This window comes from Octopus sinensis, linkage group LG20 (assembly GCF_006345805.1).
Source record: "Octopus sinensis linkage group LG20, ASM634580v1, whole genome shotgun sequence".
Classification (NCBI taxonomy): Eukaryota; Metazoa; Mollusca; class Cephalopoda; order Octopoda; family Octopodidae; genus Octopus; species Octopus sinensis.
Window position 1 is genome coordinate 21,552,836 of NC_043016.1, and position 26,756 is coordinate 21,579,591.

The following is a 26,756-nucleotide window of genomic DNA, read 5'->3' on the forward strand; positions in this document are numbered from 1 at the left end:
CGGTCACTCCCTAACATAATAAGAAGCCAAATACATGGATATAAGATACAGTGCCAACAGAATAAATGAAGGACGACAAAACTGTTCTACTGTTTGAGAGAGAAGAAAACATTATTCACAATGTTTACAGAGAGAGAGTGTGTGAGTGCTAGCGAGGTGTTGTGTATGTGCGCATGCGACAAGTGTCTGTGTTTGTGTGTTCGTGTGTGCAACAGAAGGTACAGACAAAGGTGTATGCATTTAACAGAAATACAGAGCATAAGATAAGTTCTCAGCATATTGAGTTAAGATGGAATTAGTTTACCAGTTCATGAGGTACACAATAGTAAGTTCTATAACAAGATGATGGGGGTCTCGAGGCGGAGGCCAGTTGAGCGTATATGCAGCGGTTGGAGCCTCAATGCCGAGCCGAGTCTCTTGATATAGATATTTCTTTCAGATATACTGCAACTGTTTTTCTGTGGTGAAAGATTCACAACAGCGTGAGTTAAACTTGGTCGGTGTTGATGTGTACATGTTGAAGTCAACGGCAGAGATGGAGAACATCCTGTTGTGGGTGTACATTAGCGTCGTTGTAGCTGAAGCAGGAGCATAGCTGGCAGGCTGGTCGTCTGTAGTTGGAACTGGAACATAGCTGAGTAGCTCTGTGGTCAGTGACTAGACCTTAAAAGGTCTGGAGTTGAAAGTCCAAGAATAGTGAAAGCAAGCTTATTTAAGGAGTTAAACTGGCTCAAAGAAGGACATCTTATCCGAAGGCCGTGATTGGTTGGCTTTACACTCTGGCGCGAAATAAGTAGGGAGACAGACCGCGCTAGATGCCAACCAATCAGATCAGTGGACACAACAGGATCAAACTAGCCAAAGATGATTGTAACCTCAAACAAGATCACTCTCATTGTGTCTCTCAAACAGTGAGGATATCAGATACACTACACATTATTTAATGGAATCTAGCATTATGCTTGTAATGTGTATTTTGACTACTTTTCTTCAAAGAAAATATTTAGCTATAAAATAATATATAAATTAATGATTGTTTAGAAATTATTTTAAAATATTGCATTTCTTTTAAATTTTAACACAGGATGTAGATGAATATTTCCAGAAAACTCGTGACTGGGCTAACAACTATACTGCTTTAATGAAAGAGACATCAGAGGTAAGTAAGCTTTTCTAATATTGTAATTTTGTCAAATTTCTATGATATCAAGTGTTTAGTATCTTTCACTCTAGCTGTACATGATAATATACAATCTATATACTCTATGCATATTTAGCAATGTTCTCACATCCTGTTAGAACTACAACTCTACATGATTTCTTACTAACTAAAAAGTAGCAATTGTACCAAGTTAATTTTTGTGTGCTGGTTTCAACATCATTATCATCATCATCATTGTTTAATGTCCGCTTTCCATGCTAGCATGGGTTGGACGATTTGACAGGACTGGCGAACCAGATGGCTGCACTAGGCTTCTGTCTGATCTTGCAGAGTTTCTACAGCTGGATGCCCTTCCTAATGCCAACCACTCCAAGAGTGTAGTGGGTGCTTTTATGTGCCACTGGCATGAGGGCCATTCAGGCGGTACTGGCAACATTCACGCTCAAATGGTGTTTTTTACATGCCACCTGCACAGGAGCTTGTCCTGTGGCACTGGCAACGACCTCACTCGAATGTTTTTTCACATGCCACCAGCACAAGTGCCAGTAAGGTGATGCTAGTAACAATCATGCTCGAAATTTTGTCAAATCTTGACTAGGTTATATTTTGCTACACAATCTTTATGGAATGTACACCACTAATTACTCCAAATATGACATAGGTAATCTGTATCATCAACAGCCTTTTTGTCCAATGCAAGGGTCCTCTGTAACTCTCCTCCTCTGCCTAAATAGGTTTTCTCTAGTACTAATGGAAAGTTGTATAAGATATTAATACAACTATTGTTGTATAATAATCAAAATTTGGGTGACTGAAATGTCTGAACATCCATCAATTGTGATTTTTCATGAAATATTATTCTATCCTGAATAGCATACAAAAGTTTTGTTCTTTACATTGACAATTACTTTTAGAAATGTTTTCTTGTATATCATGAGATGATGACCAAAATTTTCAAAAGGATGGTACATTCAACAAAATAGTCAGAAATAAGCAGTTCGCTTCTGGCTGTTTGTTCAGCCTCCATTGACTTCTTTTCTGGGAGTAATTGAGAAATGTCAACATTTGATTCAACCACATCATAGCATCTCTTATGCTTGACAAAAATTTTATTTCATTAGCATGGATTTATTTGTATTTCTAAAAATCATGGAGATGTTTTTTTTATATTAGACCAATGAACACAGCTATATATACCTATACCCCTGGAAAAAATACATATGACACTACTAGACATACCACATATCCCATATCACACACCCCATCCCTGCAGGGACACCACAGTAATAATACATACTTTCCCCACTTCAAGATAACTCTTGCCAACTTCAGATCATACCCAATCAAGTGACATAACTCCTAACCCAATCCCCTGGACCCTTTTCGTTTCACCACTTTTTTCACAGCAGCTGCTGACTGATTGTTCTAATCCACCTCTGACAATAGAAAGCAGTTGCCATATTCCCTTCTATATGGGCTGTATGTGATGAGTGTAAAGTTATATAATCGGATTGTAACCTAACACTCCATTGTATTCTTTGCGCAAAACCACTTGGTAAGATCAGCCATGATGGATACTTAATATTATAAAATTCAGATAATATACCCACTTTACGACAGATATATGAGTGTATCTTCTCCCTGACTTACGGTCTCTTAGACGACTCCTACATACATACATATATATATATAGATATATATATATATATATATATATATATCTATATATAATTATGGTGAATTGAAGAAATGGAGCTGAACGCAGATTGAACAGAAATCGTTTTATTTCATTCTACACGTGTTTCGAAAGGCACAAATTACCAAAATCCGATTGAATAATGGGACCATATTGTGTCTTTCTCTTCAGGAAGAAAATAGGAACCGTTGGAAAAACAAAAACAGAACAGAGGCGGAGCAAAAACAAATCGAACTATGCTCCTAAGAGCCCATGGCGAAACTGTTTATCAGTGTATGTTGAGAACCGGTGGCTGAAGAATTTAACGGGTCAGGCATCGGTCAATCATGTGGGTGAGGGTGTGTGGGTGTTCTTTGTGACCGAGAATAAAGTGCAACCTTTGTGTCTCCGAACTCTTCCATATTTTGTTTGCCAGAGGCCGGATGGCAAACGGGCTTTTACAGTCGGCTTTTCGATGCCCCCATTGGCGGCATTACACTTATCTGGCTTTTAAATAGCGTTTATAAATAATACCGGCACCCATAGCCCTTGGTAACAAATCTGAAATAGCCTTTAAGATATCTACGATTAACCACTGCAAGGGGAATTACTCTGTTAGACAAACGGGGCTTGGTTTTTTCACAGCGGGGGGTTTCCTTGACAAGGCAGGCTTAGATGAACACACACACACATAAAACATAATATATTTTTTTTTCTGCCACCCAACGGTTCTCGCGGCAGTAGCCACTGACAGCCGAACGATCAAACGCACACACGTACACAAAAAATGTTTTCTACCCCTACGCCAACACACACATATATAGAACAGTATACACACACGTCTCTAAGTAGATTTTTTCTCGCCCCTTATAAAACATCCAATTCCTTAAATAGTCAGAACTTTATTCTCGGTCACAAAGAACACCCACACCCCTCACCCACATGATTGACCGATGCCTGACCCGTTAAATTCTTCAGCCACCGGTTCTCAACATACACTGATAAACAGTTTCGCCATGGGCTCTTAGGAGCATAGTTCGATTTGTTTTTGCTCCGCCTCTGTTCTGTTTTTGTTTTTCCAACGGATTTCCTATTTTCTTCCTGAAGAGAAAGACACAATATGGTCCCATTATTCAATCGGATTTTGGTAATTTGTGCCTTTCGAAACACGTGTAGAATGAAATAAAACGATTTCTGTTCAATCTGCGTTCAGCTCCATTTCTTCAATTCACCAAATATTTTAATTTCAATTATCCGCACCAACGCACGGTTGCAACACCATATGGTTGTACCTCCAACCGTGCTGTTTACTGCTGTGATTTTTGCTACTAAGGTATCGGTTAACTTTTGATTAATCTACTACAAGATTATTCATCTTTCTATTTCACATTATATATATATATATATATATATATTATATATATATATATACACACACACACACATACATACAGATATACTGATAATAGGCCAGTTACTATGGCATTTCTCCTGAGATAACATTTCTTGGATGTACAGTGTTAAAAACAACAAATCAGAGGCAGACAAAAATGTGTTCCAGCAGTAGCAGGTATGAAAATACTCAGATTATAAACTATCTTCAAAATATAAATCCAGAAATTCATTTAGATGTTGGAAAACACAGATCTGGGGTTAAAACCCAGGTGGCAGCCCTGATTGAGATTAGTAACAAAGCAATATGTATATATATTACATAATAGAACAAAATAATGAGACCACTTCATCCACTATCATTGCATAATAAACACACACACACACACCACACACACACACACACATATCATTATCATCATCATTTTTCACTTTCAACTACTGATCATACCTAACTCTCTCTCTCTCTCTCTCTCTCTCTCTCTCTCCCCTCTCTCTCTCTGTATAAATATCATCATTATTTTTCCTTCATCATCATTATTTTAACATCCACCTTGCTTTGTCTGCATGGGTTAGACAGAATTCTTTGTGATAGATTTTTTCTATGACAAGATAGCTTTCCTTTTGCCAACGTTTACCTGTTTCCAAGTAATATTCTCTATGGTCAGATGTGTTTTTCATGAAAATGAACAACACTGCTTGTATGACACTGACACTCATTTATAACTATCTTGTGATGTCAAAATAAGGTGGCATTAACACACACACACGTCTGCACACGTAAAGAGACATACACAGCATATATATATATATATAATAATAGTTATCGCCATACTAATATGGCATTCTTATAAAAATAAGAAAAAAGCTGTCCGCTTATTAGCTCCATGAGGCCATCGCCTTAAGTTAGCTATTTGATACACAAACTGTATCCATATAACCTTCGAACAAGGGAGGTCAGTCGCTCCACACTACAGCTACAGACGCGTTTCGGGGTATTGCCCCTTTTCAATGCAGCGTAGCCAGCCAGTAGGTGTCGCTTCCGACAATCTCTGTTCGATGGTTTTATTTACCTAGTTTCGGTGGAATACATCCACTTGTTTTCAATAATAGAAATATTAAAATAACTAAGTCTCTCTAAAAGAGAACAGCGGCAGCGTTCCCGGAAAATAATAGTTATCGCCATACTAATATGGCATTCTTATAAAAATAAGAAAAAAGCTGTCCGCTTATTAGCTCCATGAGGCCATCGCCTTAAGTTAGCTATTTGATACACAAACTGTATCCATATAACCTTCGAACAAGGGAGGTCAGTCGCTCCACACTACTTGACCGGCAGCTACAGACGCGTTTCGGGGTATTGCCCCTTTTCAATGCAGCGTAGCCAGCCGTAGGTGTCGCTTCCGACAATCTCTGTTCGATGGTTTTATTTACCTAGTTTCGGTGGAATACATCCACTTGTTTTCAATAATAGAAATATTAAAATAACTAAGTCTCTCTAAAAGAGAACAGCGGCAGCATTCCGGAAAATAATAGTTATCGCCATACTAATATGGCATTCTTATAAAAATAAGAAAAAAGCTGTCCGCTTATTAGCTCCATGAGGCCATCGCCTTAAGTTAGCTATTTGATACACAAACTGTATCCATATAACCTTCGAACAAGGGAGGTCAGTCGCTCCACACTACTTGACCGGCAGCTACAGACGCGTTTCGGGGTATTGCCCCTTTTCAATGCAGCGTAGCCAGCCAGTAGGTGTCGCTTCCGACAATCTCTGTTCGATGGTTTTATTTACCTAGTTTTGGTGGAATACATCCACTTGTTTTCAATAATAGAAATATTAAAACAACTAAGTCTCTCTAAAAGAGAACAGCGGCAGCGTTCCCGGAAAATAATAGTTATCGCCATACTAATATGGCATTCTTATAAAAATAAGAAAAAAGCTGTCCGCTTATTAGCTCCATGAGGCCATCGCCTTAAGTTAGCTATTTGATACACAAACTGTATCCATATAACCTTCGAACAAGGGAGGTCAGTCGCTCCACACTACTTGACCGGCAGCTACAGACGCGTTTCGGGGTATTGCCCCTTTTCAATGCAGCGTAGCCAGCCAGTAGGTGTCGCTTCCGACAATCTCTGTTCGATGGTTTTATTTACCTAGTTTCGGTGGAATACATCCACTTGTTTTCAATAATAGAAATATTAAAATAACTAAGTCTCTCTAAAAGAGAACAGCGGCAGCATTCCCGGAAAATAATAGTTATCGCCATACTAATATGGCATTCTTATAAAAATAAGAAAAAAGCTGTCCGCTTATTAGCTCCATGAGGCCATCGCCTTAAGTTAGCTATTTGATACAGCAACTGTATCCATATAACCTTCGAACAAGGGAGGTCAGTCGCTCCACACTACTTGACCGGCAGCTACAGACGCGTTTCGGGGTATTGCCCCTTTTCAATGCAGCGTAGCCAGCCAGTAGGTGTCGCTTCCGACAATCTCTGTTCGATGGTTTTATTTACCTAGTTTCGGTGGAATACATCCACTTGTTTTCAATAATAGAATATTAAAACAACTAGTCTCTCTAAAAGAGAACAGCGGCAGCGTTCCCGGAAAATAATAGTTATCGCCATACTAATATGGCATTCTTATAAAAATAAGAAAAAAGCTGTCCGCTTATTAGCTCCATGAGGCCATCGCCTTAAGTTAGCTATTTGATACACAAACTGTATCCATATAACCTTCGAACAAGGGAGGTCAGTCGCTCCACACTACTTGACCGGCAGCTACAGACGCGTTTCGGGGTATTGCCCCTTTTCAATGCAGCGTAGCCAGCCAGTAGGTGTCGCTTCCGACAATCTCTGTTCGATGGTTTTATTTACCTAGTTTCGGTGGAATACATCCACTTGTTTTCAATAATAGAAATATTAAAATAACTAAGTCTCTCTAAAAGAGAACAGCGGCAGCGTTCCCGGAAAATAATAGTTATAATATTTCTATTATTGAAAACAAGTGGATGTATTCCACCGAAACTAGGTAAATAAAACCATCGAACAGAGATTGTCGGAAGCGACACCTACTGGCTGGCTACGCTGCATTGAAAAGGGGCAATACCCCGAAACGCGTCTGTAGCTGCCGGTCAAGTAGTGTGGAGCGACTGACCTTCCTTGTTCGAAGGTTATATGGATACAGTTTGTGTATCAAATAGCTAACTTAAGGCGATGGCCTCATGGAGCTAATAGCGGACAGCTTTTTTCTTATTTTTATAAGAATGCCATATTAGTATGGCGATAACTATTATTTTCCGGGAACGCTGCCGCTGTTCTCTTTTAGAGAGACTTAGTTATTTTAATATTTCTATTATTGAAAACAAGTGGATGTATTCCACCGAAACTAGGTAAATAAAACCATCGAACAGAGATTGTCGGAAGCGACACCTACTGGCTGGCTACGCTGCATTGAAAAGGGGCAATACCCCGAAACGCGTCTGTAGCTGCCGGTCAAGTAGTGTGGAGCGACTGACCTCCCTTGTTCGAAGGTTATATGGATACAGTTTGTGTATCAAATAGTTAACTTAAGGCGATGGCCTCATGGAGCTAATAAGCGGACAGCTTTTTTCTTATTTTTATAAGAATGCCATATTAGTATGGCGATAACTATTATTTTCCGGAAACGCTGCCGCTGTTCTCTTTTAGAGAGACTTAGTTATTTTAATATTTCTATTATATATATATATATATATGTATATATAATTTTCTTAGAAAAACATAAATCCAGAGAAGAAGCATCTTCGTATATATATATAAAGTTAATCCAAACAGGAAAGCACAAAAACACACAACTCGAGGACGTGGAACAAATATAGTATTATTGGACACTCAGGAAAGAAGGAAAGAAGGAGGGTTTAACGTTTCGAGTGGAGTTCTTCGTCGGAAACATAGGAGAAGGAAAGATCCAGAGAAAGGAAGACAGAGGGGATGGTTTTTGTTAAGCAGCATTGATTTTTACAATTCTGTAAATAATAATAATAGTATTTTATAAGCTAAAAGCTTATAAGAGATCACAACACAATGACTAAAGAAAATAGTGTCATAGTGGGGCATATAAGCCCTTGATGGGAAAAACGTAGGTTTTTCTGTACACGTGGGACTCGAACCCACATCTCTTTGTTTTTGCGACAAGTGTGCTAAGCCATTTACACCAACATACAACCATTGGCTAGCATACTTGTCACAAAAACAAAGAGGTGTGGGTTTGAGTCCCATGTGTACAGAAAAACCTACTTTTTCTATCAAGGGCTTATATGCCCCATTATTAGACTATTTTGTTTAGTTATTGCACAGTGATCGCTTATTAGCTTTAAGCTTATAAAATACTATTATATATATATATATATATATATAAATGTATGTGTATTTTTTCCATGTGTACAAATAACACAGAAAAAAAAAAAAAATAGTTACCAGAGTAGCAAAAAATTCACATAAGTACCAAGGATGTTACAGCCTACTTATAAAGATAGAAATTCCAGGGTTTAGTGAAATGTTTTTGTATAACAGATAAATAAAGAAATGGAGTTAAACGCAGGTGTTATTCAAATCTTTGTACTTCCGAAATATCTTTCGAAGAAAATATTGGTATAATAATAGAACATGTAAAAAACTAGAACTAGGAAAGTTTTCTGTTTTAATCTAGCATTTAACATTGCTGTAAAAAAGAAAAACAGAGAATTCTTAAAACTAGTTCTAAGCACTTTTAGGCTAGCCGTAAGTTCTATAGAATTTTTAATAGGAGAACACTGAAGGTTAGCTATTCTTGTTGCAAGAACTTCACCTCTTTAATTAACTAGCATAACACAAAAACCATTAGAAATAACCACAGTGCTGAAATTAGCCTTGCAATTGTAAAGATCAAATTTGCTGTCCATTGGGAGGAAATTGTCTAGAGAAAGGAATAGTCTATAAAGGTAAGGTACAAATAGATGGCTCACAAGAATACAAAAACATATACAGGAGCTTCAGAAAATTCCTCCAAGACTAGATTATATTCCTGCCGAAATTCATTTTGATACCCTGAAAATAGGACAGCAACAAGTCTTGCTGTCCTATACAAGTCTTGCCAACATGTCTGGCAACTGAAAGAAAATGATGCTTGTCCTTTCAAAATCAGTTGGACAATCTTGCAAAAAGCAGTACCACATAAGCATGAGCATAGAGATGCCCAATGAGGTGTAATTTGTACCTAACTGGAAAGCTCTTCATCCTGCTCCAGGATAAATATGCACTGAACCAACAATGGGAGTTTTTAAATTCCTGTAGACATGCTATGAGGTATAGAACATTGAGAGAAGAAATATTATATGGATAATTTTTGACTTTCGCATTTGAATTTGGCTTTTACACTTAAATACAGGCATCATTTAGTATTACAATTTTTGTATATTTTTCACCTTTACATTTTACATTTTTTAACCTTCAAGAAGACCTTCAACTGTTTACAAATTTAAATTTAAATTTCATTGAAATAAAATTTTAACTCATTTTCAAATTTAAATTTTAAATTTATATTTTTTCAAATTTATATTACTTTTAATTATATTACATTAATTTATTGCATGATTTTCTTATTTTAACATTCAATACACCAGACAGTTTTTAATATATTCATATGTGTATATATGCTATAGTGCATATATGTATCTTGATGTGTATATATGTAAGTAGATATACATATATTCATATATATTTATTGTATATTTGTATGCGTGTATACACATGTGTTACTATTGTATGTATGTATTTTTGTATGTATGCATGTCTGTTTTATGTGTATGTTCACAAGCTTACAGAAGTATTTTAATGTATCTAACAATAGTTAGATACTTTGGGGAACGTTATTTATTCAAATCATTTTCTCTCTCTCTTTCTATTTTTCTCTTTCTCTTTTCTTTCTCTCACCACTTCTTATTTCTGTTTCTTTTTGTTTTTCTAACTTACGACAACTAAGGTGTGCATTTAGAATATATGCACAGAGATGTATGATGTATGTATATATGTATGCAGATACCAATATATACATTAGTATGTATATTCACATCTATATTTTGCCTGTATATATTTGTGTGTATATATATATATATATATATATATGTATATATATATATATATATATATATATATATATACAAATATATATATGTATATGTATGTATGTATCAGTGTTTGTATGTTTAGTGTATACATATGTATGTATATGTTTTTTGTGTGTGTGTGTATAAGTAAATGTTTGTTTGTGTTTGTATGAGTGTTTATTTTTATGCTGTTAGATCTCTGTAAGTCATATTTTATTATAAACGGATTTATATCTATTTAATTAAATTTATTTTACCATTAATTAATTTACTCTGGGTATACATGTTTTTCCCTCTAACTAAAATTAATTTTTGATTCAAGGTTTCCTTTGATTTTACATAATGATTTTTAAATCGTAATTTTAGTTTTATGCATACCGCTGGTTCTTAAAAGGACTGTTAGTTGAAAGGACCAATGAAACGAAACCAATTTCAAATATCTATTTGTCAATGTAAATTGTATATTTATACAAACAACCTTAGTTTTTTTGTTCTATTCTCAACCAAAACTCTCCAACAGATGGGAACGGGAAACTCTGAGTAACAGTTTTTTGTGATGCTTTTGCAGCTTTAATAATAAAAAGCATATTACTCTGCCTCTGGTATTCGAATACTATTTTTTTACCACATTGTTTCACATTTATGTGCTTACTCTGGTGTGTGTGTATATGTATGTATGTATGTATGTATGTATGTATGTATGTATGTATGTATGTATGTATGTATGTATGTACGTACGTATGTACGTATGTACGTATGCATGCATGCATGTGTATATATATTGTGTATATATATATATATAGTTTTTGTATGTGGCAGATGCTCGGGAGCATTAACCTCCGAAAATCTGCAGAAAACAACTTCCGTCACTTTCCAGGGGGAAAAACTAGAAGTAGTTGATAGCTTCCGTTATCTAGGTGACCAAGTCAGTAGTGGGGGTGGGTGCACTGAAAGTGTAACTGCTAGAATAAGAATAGCCTGGGCAAAGTTTAGGGAGCTCTTACCTCTGCTGGTGACTAAAGGCCTCTCACTCAGAGTAAAAGGCAGACTGTATGATGCATGTGTACGAACAGCCATGCTACATGGCAGTGAAACATGGGCCGTGACTGCTGAGGACATGTGTAAGCTCGTGAGGAATGAAGCCAGTATGCTCCGATGGATGTGTAATGTCAGTGTACATACTCGACAGAGCGTTAGTACCTTGAGAGAAATGTTGTACCTAAGAAGCATCAGTTGTGGTGTGCAAGAGAGACGATTGCGCTGGTATGGTCATGTGGCGAGAATGGATGAAGATAGGTGTGTGAGAAAGTGCCAATCCCTAGCAGTTGAGGGAACCCGTGGAAGAGGTAGACCCAGGAAAACCTGGGACGAGGTGGTGAAGCACGACCTTCGAACTTTAGGCCTCACTGAGGAAATGACCAGCGACCGAGACCTTTGGAAATATGCTGTACGTGAGAAGACCAGGCAGGACAAGTGAGCCCAGCCCACTTATGAATGCCTTTCCTCCCTTGGACACAAAGACCTGTTGAGACAAGCGAAGTCGAGATAGAACCTCATCCGACAACAGGCACCCATGCCAACCCCCTTTGCTTGCGAAGACATGTTGGGGCAAGCGAAAGCGAAATCGAATTGAACCAGCCAGGATCCCTGGTCTGGTGGTACGTAAAAAGCACTATCCGACTCGTGGCCGATGCCAGCGCCGCCTCGACTGGCTTCCGTGCCGGTGGCACATAAAATACACCAATCCGACCGTGGCCGTTGCCAGCCTCGCCTGTCACCTGTGCAGGTGGCACGTAAAAAACACCCACTACACTCACGGAGTGGTTGGCGTTAGGAAGGGCATCCAGCTGTAGAAACATTGCCAGAAAAGACTGGAGCCTGGTGCAGCCTTCTGGCTTCCCAGATCCCTGGTCGAACCGTCCAACCCATGCTAGCATGGAGAATGGACGTTAAACGATGATGATGATGATGATGATGATTATAATTCTGAAATGCAAAAAGTTTGTTTGTTTGTCTGGTTTTGGTATTGCGAACGGGTTAAAGGCCACTAGATCCCGTCGGATTGACTCCAAAATTTATAGGGACATGTAAAATGAGGTGAGGATGCGAGTGGCCTAGGTTAGAAATCCTCATCTTAAAAGGTGTCGTTGCTAGGGCCAAAAACTCACTTTCACAAGTCTACTCTCATTCTTTTATGTATCTGTCTTCCTCCATCTCTCACTCTCTTTCCTCCCTTCCTTTCACTTTCTATCTATAACGTCGTTTCACAGCGTCCTATATCTCCCCCCCTCCCCGCCTTCGACAGCGCTTTTACACACTCTCTCTCTCTACGTCTGTCTGCACTCATAGAGAGAATAATCATCGCCACAACCACCACACAATCATGAGAACAAATATTATGAATCAGATATTTATTGGGTTAATTTATATATGTGTGTGTTCTATATATAAATATGTATATATAATGTATATATAATGTATATATACAAAGTGTATATATCTGTATTTATGTATATTAAACTTTTTAATACTTTTTGATAGTTATATATATATTTTTAAAAAAAATTATAAATTAATAATTTTAATTTTAAATTTAAATAATTTAGATTTTAAAATTTTTTATTTTATATATTTTGTATATTATATTTTTATTTTTATGTTTTGGTTTATGTTTTTCGCTGTTTGATTTGCCTAATAGTGGTTTTATCTCTAATTTAATTTATCATCATCATCATCATCATCGTTTAGAGTCCGTTTTCCATGCTAGCATGGGTTGGACGGTTCAACTGGGGTCTGTGAAGCCAGAAGGCTTCATCAGGCCCAGTCAGATCTGGCAGTGTTTCTACGGCTGGATGCCCTTCCGAACGCCAATGCGTACACACACACAAATATATATATAATGCGTATATATATATATAATGTGTGATTTATGTGATCGGTTGTGCTGAAAATATGCACACCTATGTTAAAAGTGCTGGCGAGTTTGCATGGCAACTAGAAAGGTGTGACCTCTAGGACAAAATTCCTCATCTTATAAAATGTGGCCCGAGTAGACCCGAATTAAATCAGGTTATATTAACCAAAATGTGAAAAGAGGTCTAAATGGGGCTTGAAGGGGATTAAAATTTACAGGAGTGGGTGTTTAGGAATTCTCTGAAGCTAAAAAATTTGTGCCAGCCTTTAAATCGTCAATGTGTTGCCGTCCATGATGAAGAAGTTTTGAATGCTTGCCATGGTGAGTCTACTGTTGTGAGAAAGAATCACTTCAAAGTGTTGGTGTTTAAGAATTTTCTTTTACATCAAGTTCAAAATTTTACGCCAGCCGTTAAACTGCCACTACGTTGCTGTCCGTCGTTAAGAAATGCCAGCCATGGTGACTCTACTATCCTCAGATTCTATTCCTTCAAACTTTGGTTTCCAATATTTTAAAAATTTTTATTCAGCTCGCAAGTTCATCTGTCCCTTTTAAATGTTAGTGTTTTGCTGTCTGCCTTGAAGCAGACCTTTCCGTTGTCACTGCCTGATATTTATGATTGATCTTTCAAAATATTTCCTTTCTCAACTTACTCAAGATCTTTTGTTGTTTATAAATGGGAGAGAGATAGATAGAGAAAGATAGAGAGTAAGAGAAAGCGAAGGAGAGTCCAAGAGAAAGGAAGAGTAAGAGATTGGGAAAGTGAGAGAGAAACAAAGAGGGAGAATGTGGTGATAAAAAAACAGAACGGAAGCAACAGAAAGTAACAACCACACTCTTACCTGCGCGTAGAACGGGTCACCTTAAGCTAGTATATATATATGACTAGAGACTGAGACCTATGGAAGTATGCTGTGCGTGAGAAGACCCAGCAAGACTAGTGAAAACATAACCTGTGGCCTACATACCTTTCCTTCTTGGGACACAAAACTCCACTTGTGAAGACCCTAAGACATCCTAAGGCCTCTTTGGAGATTACAAATTAGGTTAATACTATTGTGACTATATTGTTAATAATGAATTTATGTATTGTTTCTCTAGTATTAGCGGAGCATATGTATGTTTATTAATCTTTATTATTTATATCATTATGTACATTTATATTTATATGTCTATGAGTATAAGTATATGCACTCATATGTATATGTATATGTTTTATTATGGGTATATACCCACACTTTTATAAGTATATATGTAACCTAATTTGTAATCTCCGAAGAGGCCTTAGGATGTTTTTGTAAATGTCTCATTTATAACTACATATTGATCTACCATAAATGGCTAATATGAGTTGAATGAGACATGCTTATCTACATGGCCGAAACAGCTGTAAGATATAGTCTATATTTATATTTATGTGTACTTATATTTATGTTCTATTATTCGTATTCTACTTATTGTATAACATTACTATTTTATGTACACTCCTTCATGTACACTGTTTTACCCTGCATTATTATGTTTAAGCTTATAGTTTCTTATGTAGTGGTTTAATGAAGTATGTGATTGAGTATTATCTGGTAATTGATATTTGATTTCGATGTATTTCTCCATTTTCTTATTATATATATATATATATATATATATATATATATATATATATGTATATATATATATGTATATATAATATATATGTATGTATATATATATATATATATATATAGTATATATATATATATGTATATATTATATGTATATATATATATATATGTATGTATATATATATATGTATATATATATATGTATATATGTATGTATGTATGTATGTATGTATGTATGTATGTATGTATGTATGTATGTATGTATGTATGTATGTATGTATGTAGTAGTATGTATATATATATATTGTGCAGGTGGCACGTAAAAAGCACCCACTACACTCACGGAGTGGTTGGCGTTAGGAAGGGCATCCAGCTGTAGAAACATTGCCAAATTAGACTGGAGCCTGGTGCAGCCTTCTAGCTTCCCAGAACCCCGGTCGAACCGTCCAACCCATGCTAGCATGGAGAACGGACGTTAAACGACGACGATGATGATGATGATGATATATGTATGTATATATATATATGTATATATATATGTATGTATATATATATATGTATATATATATGTATGTATATATATATATGTATATATATATGTATGTATAATATATATGTATATATATATGTATGTATATATATATATGTATATATATATTATATGTATGTATATAATATATGTATATATATGTATGTATATATATATATGTATATATATAGTATGTATATATATATAGTATATATATATGTAATGTATGTATATATATTGTATATATATATATATTATATATATATATAATATATATATATATATATATATATATATATATATGTATGTATGTATGTATGTATGTATGTATGTATGTATGTATGTATGCTAGCAGTAATACTCGTCGTTGATAGGTAATTACTTTTACTGTATCTCAGGCTGAGAAGCTAGAAAGATGGGTGTATCATATAGAAGAATAGCTTTACAGAATCCAGGTGACTGTGATGGCACTGAAAAGGCTACAGGTCAAGTAGAACATCCATATGTCTCTGTTCCTTTTGATGTTTGAATAGGTGGTATGCTAAAGGAGAACTGAAAGATTCAGTTTTGAATCTGAACCAGGATGTGACTACAACTACAGATTTGGTTACTCTTCCTGTATGTGTATATTATATAAGAGAAAAACATGCAATAATTGAAGTGGAAAATAGATGGTTCTTCAAGATGCAATCCAGCAACTTTTAGTGTTTGGCCCTGACTTTTATTAATGCTCATGGCAAAAGAAAGTGGGATAGGAAACTGTAATGGCTTAAATTGCAAGGCGACATTAGATGGTATAACTGGTATGTGAGGAATGAAGATGGTGTCGCCTTTACCACAACCAGTGAGAATATTTGCCTCAATGCAGTTCCTCATAGGTTTATGACAAGTAGTGTTGTACCATTGCATAATTTTTGTTGAGACAAATTGGGCAATAGCATGATAGGAGATATAGAAAAAGCACAAAAGCTTCCCTTGAACCATTTACTTTCATTTTGATGGACAAACAAACTGTCAAAGACCCGAATGGACAGAATTTCTCTTTTATATATATAGATAAAATATAAGATAAGAAGAAAAAGCATAATAGTTTCCCTTGAACCATTTACTTGCATTTTGGAGATAAACAAGTGAACAAATGGACGTAATCTCTCTCATACATATATATATATTATATATATATATATATATATATATAATATATATATATATATGTGTGCATCATCATTTAGCGTCCACTTTCCATGCTAACATGGGTTGGACGGTTCAACTGGGGTCTGGGAAGCCAGAAGGCTGCACCAGGCCCAGTCTGATCTGACAATGTTTCTATGGCTGGATGCCCTTCCTAACGCCAACCACTCCGTGAGCGTAGTGGGTGCTTTTTACGTGCCACCTGCTCAGGTGCCAGACGAGGCTGGCAAACAGCCACGGTCGGATGATGCTTTTTATGTGCCACCGGCACGGGGGTCAGGCGAGGCTGGCAATGGCCATGATCGGATGGTGCCATTTACGTGCCACCGGCACTGGTATCACAGCTACAATTTCCATTGATGTTGATTGATTTCGATTTTGATTCTGATTCTCATTTGCCTCAACAGGTCTACACAAGTAGAGTTTTGTGTCCCAAGAAGGAAAGGTATGCATAAGTGGACTGGCTACATCCAAGGTAGAGGCCATGGGTTATGGTCTCACTTGTCCTGCCGGGTATTCTCACGCACAGCATACTTCCATAGGTCTCGGTCTCTAGTCATTTCCTCGGTGAGACCTAAAGTTCGAAGGTCGTGCTTCACTACCTCGTCCCAGGTTTTTTGGGTCTACCTATTCCACAGGTTCCCTCAACCACTAGGGTGTGGCACTTTTTCACACAACTATCTTCAGCCATTCTCGTCACATGACCATACCAGCGCAAACGTCTCTCTTGCACACCACAACTGATGCTTCTTAGATCCAACTTTTCTCTCAAGGTACTTACACTCTGTCGAGTATGAACACTAACATTACACATCCATCGGAGCATACTGGCTTCATTTCTTGCAAGCTTACGCATATCCTCAGCAGTCACAGCCCATGTTTCACTGCCATGTAGCATGGCTGTTCGTACACATGCATCATACAGTCTGCCTTTTACTCTGAACGAGAGGCCTTTTGTCCCCAGTAGGGGTAAGAGCTCTCTGAACTTTGCCCAGGCTATTCTTACTCTAGCAGTTACACTTTCACCCCCCACCCCCGCTAGTGACTTGGTTACCTAGGTAACGGAAGCTATCAACTATTTCTAGTTTTTCTCCCTGGAATGTGGAAGTTATCTCTGCACATTTTCAGTGTTTATTGCTCCTGAGCATCTGCCACATACAAAAACTATTTTCCTAATTAGCCTTCCTTTGACATTGCTGCACCTTTTATGTGTCCATAGCTTACACTTGGTGCATCTTATAGAGTTTCTACCTACGCCTTTTCTACAGATCGAGCAGGGCCATCTACCTGAAGGCGTTTGTGATTTGTCTACCTTCCTACTTATTAGGACTTTGGTTTTAGCTAGGTTGACTCTAAGGCCCTTCGATTCTAATCCTTGCTTCCACACCTGAAACTTCTCCTCTAGTTCTGATAGTGACTCAGCAATTAGAGCAAGGTCATCAGCATAGAGAAGCTCCCAGGGGCAACCTGTCTTGAATTCCTCCATTATTGCCTGGAGGACTATGATAAATAGGAGGGGGCTGAGGACTGAACCTTGGTGGACCCCAACCTCTACCCGGAATTCTTCACTGTACTCGCCAACCTTACTTGCAGCATTCTTGTACATGGCTCGCACAGCTCTCACTAACCATTCATCTTTCCCTAGTTTCCTCATTGACCCCACCAGATAAGGGATCGGGGGACCCTGTCGAAGGCTTTCTCCATGTCAACAAAAGCCAGGTACAGGGGCTTATCTTTGGCTAGGTATTTCTCCTGCAGCTGCCTTACCAGGAATATAGCATCAGTGGTACTTTTCCCTGGCACGAACCCAAACTGCATCTCATCTAAACTAACTCTCTCTCTAATTAGTTGGGCTATGACCCTCTCCGTAACCTTCATTACCTGATCCAACAGCTTGATACCTCTGTAATTATTTGTATCTAGGGCGTCACCTTTACCTTTGTAGCAGTTGACTATTATGCTGCTACACCAGTCATTGGGAATGACTCCTTCGTGTATCACCAGGTTAACTATACGGGTGACTAGGCTATAGCCGACACTACCAGATATTTTGAGCATTTCTACAGTAATTCCTGATGGGCCTGGGGCTTTCCCTGTCTTCATGCTTCTAATTGCCTTAACTACCAAGGAAGTGTCAACTCGGATAGCTGGTCCCTCTGTTGGGTCGACATTCGGCAGACTCTCTTTATACCATTCATTTTCTTTATTCAGCAACCTTTCATAGAGGCGCAAGTGAACCATCAACCATGCGAACACATTTCTCTCCTACTACACCACGATTCTCTCTCACACACTGTCTTGCAACATGAAATACCTCAAGTCTTTCATCCTCACGGCGCAAAACATTGGCAAATTTTTTCTTATCTGCCTCCCCTCTGGCTAAATACACCTGCTTCCTAGCTTCCCTTCTGGCAGTCTGATACACTTCCCTGCTACCACCGTTCTTCCAGTCCTTCCAAGCCTGTTTCTTTTCTCTAATAGCCCTGTCAACAATATTGTTCCACCACCACGTTATTTTGGGTCTTGAGGGGATTTTGCACTAACCACAGATCTGATCAGTGGCTCTCAGCAGGTTGTCCATGCATATGTGTGAACATGTGTATATGTTTATATCTCTTTGTCTTGACAGTGTGTGATAGTTGCAAATGCATGTTGCAGTCATACAGGCAATTTTGCTTATTTGGAATATTCTGCAAGAAAGAAGACGCAGCTGGTATGCCTATGTGATGTGTATAGATGAAGGAAGCTACATAAATAAGTGCTGTTTCTAGATGGGGGTGACCCAGGAAGACATGGGATGAAATGATCAAGGTTGACCTCAGAACCCTGAGCCTCATGAAAGAAATGACAAAGAACTGAGATGTTTGGCAATATGAGGTTTTCAAAAAGACCAGCCCTCCTCAGTGAAACTGAGTTGTGGAAGCACTGTAAATATTGTGCTCTCTATACACATTACAGTGATTCATTACCCAACACACTGAACCAAATTTCCTCCCATCATGTAGTACATCTGCCTCCTTTTTATCCTGGCTATGATAATGTATTATTTAACTATCTGTTTTGCTTCATTCTATATTGTCAGTTTGTGGCATGCATCACTTCGATATGCCTCTATCCTCTATGGATCCCCTGCAATAAAGCTTAACATTGTAACTTGTTACGCTGGTTCTGAATTCTATAGGAAATTTATAGAGATAAACTTAAAGATATATATATATTAATTGCTTGTAAGGACACAGTATTTCATTCTGAAGCCCAAAATATAACTAAGAGCATTGCTTACATAAATGTATTTGTATACAAAATATTATAACTTTCAGTGCTGGCTCTGACATCTGTAGAAAACCTGTAGAAATAAACTTCCAAAAAGTTTATCTCTACAGGTTTTCTATAGAATTATATATATATATATATATATTATATATATATAGAGTTGGCCAAATGTCACTTGACAGTAAATCAAAATTCAATAAATACTTAATATTCAAGTTTATTTATTCGTTTCAGTTATGAATGTTTAATAATTGAATGCTGGGAGTTAAAATCACTATCTTTTTTTCAACATTTGTCTAATTTATTAATGAAGTAACGAAGTCACATAAAATAATTTTTTTAAATCTTGGAATGAAATGGTTTTGATTTACTGTCAAGTGACTTTTGACCAACCCTAACAAAAAGATAAGTTCTGATCATAGAGTTACCAATGGTTTTGGAACGATGAAAGCTAGTCATCTGGACAGCTCATCCGACTCTATACAAAGACAAGGATATCCAGAGGTCATGCAGTACAATCGTTTCATGCATGAAACGATCATACTGCATTACCTCTGGATATCCTTGTTGCTTATTTTGATTTTAAACACCTTACTTTGAAATTGTATGGATAATACTGTACTAAATTCTGGTGCCTCAACTTAAGTACCATATTCATCTGAATCTCTCTCGCTCTCTCTCTCTCTCTCTCTCTCTCTCTCTCTATATATATATATATATATATATATATATGTATGTATGTATGTATATGTATATATATATATATGTATGTATGTATATATATATATTGTATTTTACTTTTGAACTATACACATTTAGTTATTTGTATTACTCCTGTTTCATCATCATCATCATCATCATCATCTTCATAGTTACTGGTACTAACAATTGTAACATACTGGAAAGTATGATAAATTGAGTCTGGTTTACTTCAACTTAATGTCACTTAGGATGAAAAATATTTTAGTTGGCTCTACAAAATAGGCTTTAAGTATTAGAATATATATATAGTTTTGTAATGAATATATAATAAATTTAGAATATATATGTTGTTTGATAAAAGATTTATAATAAGTATTTCTATTAATAAAAGTTCTTTATGCAGCATACAAGAATATCTAATGATTTCTCTGTAGGGGTATAAAGTCATGAGTTTTCTTAGTTTTTGAATTGTAATATTTAATATAAAAATACTTTATAATCACTATTTCATTTCAGAATTACAACAAAATGGTATATGCCCAATACAGTAAGTTATTTGTTATTTTACATAGTTTTTTTTTTCCATTGGAATATACCTAAATTTTAGGCATGTATCTATTTTATATTATTACTTTTAAAACGAAAGTTATACGTAGTCTTTTCAAATTTTGAAAATAGGTCAATATAACCTATTAATTTTGGAGAAAGTGAAAATAAATACAATTTCAGTCAAAACATCTTTATATAGCAATTATTTGCTTCTAAATCAATATTAATAGATATATCAAATAGTTAGATTATGAAATTAATATAAATATTAATTTAAGTACATTTAATTAATAAATATTTCTGAATAAATATTACAACTTCAATTTTTTGTAAATTTTAGATGATGACAATGATATCATTGTCATCATCTTTCTTTAACATCCGTTTTCCATGCTGGCATGGGTTGGGTGGTTTGACAGGGCTGGTTACCCAACCTAAGACCAACCATTTTACAGTATGTAGAGGGCATATTCTTTGTGCTAACAGCACAAATGAAGTCAGCAAATAACTTGGCTAGACGAAGAAAAAAAATAAACAAAAGGAAAATGAGAAAGTACCCTTGATTAAATGGGAGTGTATTTGAGAGAGGAGGAGGTGGCTTTATGCCAGGTGTTGAAGCCTACAATATGATAGTTGGACAAGTATAGGTGTTTTGCTTTAGAGGAGATACATGGCTACCCTACATTATATGCAGATGGCTGAGAGCAGCTAGAAGGAAAATAATGGTTGTGGTGAACATACTCTGAAGGTACTAGGAAGTGAGCATAAAGGAGAATATAGGCTGTGGAGGATGGTTCATAAGAGTGTGAGAGGAGAGTGAAAGATGATTAGAGATGGGACTGGAGGTAAATGTGGTGGGTGATGAAATTAATTATAAATGTATATAAGAAGGAGTTTTTATACTTGTTCATAAACAAATTTGGCAAAAAATTTCCATCTCGCAGTTGTAAAACCTATACTCACTCTAGTGATTATAACCTTAAATATGTGTGAGTGCAAGGTTAGAAATATACAGAAATACTTTGTATAGTCCATGCTTTATTATATAATTAATACAATACATGTATGTGTGTGTGTGTGAATTTCTTTGAAAATAAGAGGGAACATATGTTAATGTGCAAGAAATCTGCTGCCCCACTGATATTTAGCAGGGTGCATGCTTGTTCAGCTCACAAAAGTCAAACTTTGTTCTTTGGACTACAGCCATCATCATCAGCACACCACTCGTTGCCTCTTCTTCCCATCATATCAAAATCCCCTCCTCTATCCATCTGTCCACTTCTCTCTCAAACCTGTTCCTAGCCTCTCTGCTAAGAGTGTGCTTGTAGCAATTCACTCTGTGTCTCAGTTTTGTGGGGAGGCTCTTCTTTCCAAAAATACTCCGCTGTCCATCTTTTTACCATCAGACTCAGCCTGGAAGTTCCCACCACTACATCAGTCCCATCCACTACCTCCCTGACAACAATCACTTCATCAATGTCCCTTGTACCTCTTGCTCTACTTCACTGATAACCTTGTACCTAACATATGTACCATCCACTGCACTGAGGCTAGTTTTTCCTCCCCAGCTCCCAACCATTTTTACATCACCAGGGTTGTTGTGCAACCCATATCAACAAGAGTTCATGCTCCCCTTACCTCCACTGGGTAATGTAGGTGCACCTCTAATCAATTGCTGGGGGAACTACTGGCTTTGTAGTTCCCCTTTGTTTGATTCCCTGTTTGCAATAGCTTGCAGTGTCTGGGTTGGGTACATCAGTAACACACCACTTCAGATTCTGGTTCTGTACAGCCTGTGACCACGTGTAGGACCCCAACACCTAAAGCATAGTCCCTTAGACATTTGTCTTGTCATACTCCTGCTCCTTCATCCTACTCATATTCACCGTCACAGTTACTTTTGTGAGCTGAACAAGCATGCATCCTGCTAAATATCAGTGGGGCAGCAGATGTATGAGTAGAAAACTTGGGGGAATGGAAGCAAATGACAGGAACAACTATGATTGTTGACCTCAGATTAACATATGTTGTTCTTTGTTAACACTTGCATCTTATCCACTAAGTCATCCACTAACATTGTGTTTATATCTGGCAGCTGCTGTAACCTCACTGAGATGTGATTGGGGAATCCAGTCACAAAAGCCAGCTTCACAATCTACATATAGAGGTATATATATGTATGTGTATGTGTGTGTGTGTGTATATATATATATATATATGTATGTATGTATGTATGTATGTATGTATGTATGTATGTATGTATGTATAACAGTAGTGTGAAGTCAAGAGATGCAAGTCATGCACTACATATCTGTTGATCTTTATATAACTCAGAAATTAAAATAAAAAAGAACGTAATGTATTTGTTGCCACATTGAAAAGTTGTTCAAATCATTGGAAACTGAGCTAAAATAGTTGCTTCGTTTCAAAGGAAACCCATCCAAATTCGATACTTTGCTGTATTTATATGCTCTTTTCTGCTTTCTCTAGGCTTTGTTTCAAGAAAAACGTAGATGAAATCTTTTGTCCTTCCCTTCTTATCTTTCAACAACTATCATTTCTCTCCTGCCTATCTGTAAAGTCAATGCCTGTAAGATTCTTTATCTTGAAGGCATGCTTTGAAAAAACAAATGTTTCAGCTTTAGCTCCCCTTCTGTCAGTTCTTCTTTGTCAACAATTCTTTGTAAATGACGTCACTAATATGACAGTCTAAATGGTTGAATGGGTTTGGCTTTTTGACCCGTAAAAATTCTGACCAAAGCATATCAACAATCCCATAATTCTTAATTAGTCAGCTCAAATGTTGCCATGACTTTCGAATATCTATTTTGCTCTGTTGTAAGTTTTGAAATTATTATCATTAACCATCTTCTGTATTGAACAAATTTTCAAAAATTCTGAAGTCAGACATATAATATACTCTTTTTTACTCTTTTTACTTGTTTCAGTCATTTGACTGCGGCCATGCTGGAGCACCGCCTTTAGTCGAGCAAATCGACCCCGGGACTTATTCTTTGTAAGCCCAGTACTTATTCTATCGGTCTCTTTTGCTGAACCGCTAAGTGACGGGGACGTAAACACACCAGCATCGGCTGTCAAGCAATGCTAGGGGGACAAACACAGACACACATACATATATATATATATATACATATATACGACAGGCTTCTTTCAGTTTCTGTCTACCAAATCCACTCACAAGGCATTGGTCGGCCCGGGGCTATAGCAGAAGACACTTGCCCAAGATGCCGCGCATATAGCTAATTAATCTTTTGTTTATTTTACTAAAATTGTCTTTCCATTTTTTTGAAACTGATTTGCAATTCATGCACACACTCACACACACATGCACTTTTTCTTTCATAAGATTTCTCGGATTTTCAAAATATTTGTCTAAATGACTGAAATGTATGTATAATTTGTATTCTAATCTTATATGTATTGAATTATAAGATATATATGTATGCTATTGAGGTTCTCATTTTGTTAAATGAATAAATAATCCAACATTATAATATCCGAAAGTTGATGAACAAACTAAATTTGTTTCTCCATTTTCTTATTTGTATTATATATATATACTAGCAGAGATACCTGGCATTGCTCAGGATTAAAATGGCATAGTTTGTATATATATATATATATATGTTAAAACACGTGATATGGGAAAGTGCAGTATTGATGACAAAACATTTGTGGAATAAATGATGGGCTAATTTGACTAAGCGACTTGTCATTTACCTTTTTAGAGTATTACAGGCCCTAACCAGCCATGGAAAATTGGGGGTTGGTTGGGGCATGTGGTTTTTGAATGCACCAAAAAGCTGTCAGTGGATATAATCTCCTTTGCAGCAGTTGGCGCTGCATCTAACATGACCCATTGTCTGAAGTTTTGACATCTCTTTTGAGTTTGTAGTCCTACATCACTCATAAAGCAAATTTGGAGGAACTCTGGTTGTTCATTTGTGGGTAACAGGGAAACAATGAGGTGATAGACTTGCCCTTAAACTTTGAACATTGGCATAAATCCAAGTTCAACTTTCTCCTTAGATCCACCAAACGATGTCATTTGAAATGCAGAGTTGTGTTGTCTGATGTTCAGAAAATCCTTTGACTGGATGGAAGTGCCTTCCAGAAGATGTATAAGAGGTTCAGGGGGAGCTGGTAGTGCTGGCAATCTTACCTTACCACCTAAGTTGTGCATGCCATTAGTTTCATTTGGAAATTTAAAAACTTTGTAGAAATGCCAATTTGAGTTTAGCACACCACTTTGGACAAAATTATAATTTTTATAAGAATAGGATGGATCATATCTGAAGGCAGCTCCAGGAGTTGTGAAGAATTTGTACAAAGTCTGTTTATGAGAGTTATTCTACTGGACTGCTGTCTAATCAATAAAATGTTGTTTTAATGATCCAGTATTAAGTGCTGCAGCATGCATTTACTGATCTTGGGAAAGTCTCATCTCCTTTCTGTATTGAGACTCCATCTGACATGTTGCAGCATGCTTTACTGATCTTGAGAAAGTTTCATCTCACTTCCGTCTTGAGACTTCATTTGATGTGCTGCAGCATGTATTTGCTGATCTTGAGAAAGCCTCATCTCATTTCTGTCTTGAGACTCCAATTGATGTGCTGCAGCAGGCATTTGCTGATCTTGGGAAAGTCTCATCTCTTTTCTCTCTTGAGACTTTCACCTTCGGTTTTCTACAGTCCTCCTTGCTTTATACTTGTTTCTGGAGAGATTACATTTTTTCTTTGGTGGCGTATTTTTTCCAATATTGTAAACCAAAAATTATGAATATGAAAGAAATTATACAGTAATCTCTATTATTGTAAGCAGTTGTATGTAGTATGTCTCTACTTTTGTATGCAGTGTAAATTAACCAAATAGAAGTACATGTATGAACTGCTAATTTAAGGGTAAATTTGCAATTGCTGCAATAATTATTAACTGGTAATTGAATGGTAAATGTGTATTTTTATATACCTAGGACCTGCCACCTCAATGTTTTTTGTCAAGAGTGTCACCTCCAACTGTTCATTATGTCAGTCAACACACATACACTGACACTCCATTCTACTGTCATGGCCATAAAGATGGAAAGTTACTGATGCGTAATGTTGTTGACATTAGGATATAATTAGAATTAGAAGTAAAACAATATTATAGACTTATCACATTAGAACTAAAAGTGAAAGAACAAAAGCAAAGCAATATTATATCACATTACAATATAGATGTTATTCTTTCAATTTTGACATGTAATACCAAACCAGTGCCAATACTATATTGTTTTAATCTAAATGAAAAAAAAATTACATGTTGACACTTATGGGGTCTGATACTATTACCATGTAAAATTTGATTTGATTTGGTTGAGCTATTTGAGAATGCACTGGGAACAGACACAGAGAGTCAAAGAATTTTATATATATAGACAAGCAGAGATACCTGGTGTTGCTTGGGATTAAAATGATAGTTTTTATATATATATTACAATTATGTTGAAACAGGTGATACGAGAAAGTGCAGCATTGATGGTAAAACATTTGTAGAGTAAATGATGGTCTGATTCAATTAAGCAACATGTAACACGTCCATTTGGAAGATTCCAAGCCCTAACCTATCATGGAAAATT

General features: G+C 36.6%; 1 protein-coding gene across 1 annotated transcript in view; it reads left to right on the forward strand.

Moving 5' to 3' along the window:
- LOC115222559 (sorting nexin-5) overlaps positions 1–26,756 on the forward strand; it is a 99,275-nt gene that overhangs the window by 45,199 nt on the left and 27,320 nt on the right. Inside the window, exons 6-7 of the mRNA XM_036511613.1 lie at positions 1,076–1,159; positions 21,083–21,113. Of these exons, the coding sequence (XP_036367506.1) occupies positions 1,076–1,159; positions 21,083–21,113 (115 nt within the window). The remainder of the gene's footprint in view (positions 1–1,075; positions 1,160–21,082; positions 21,114–26,756) is intronic.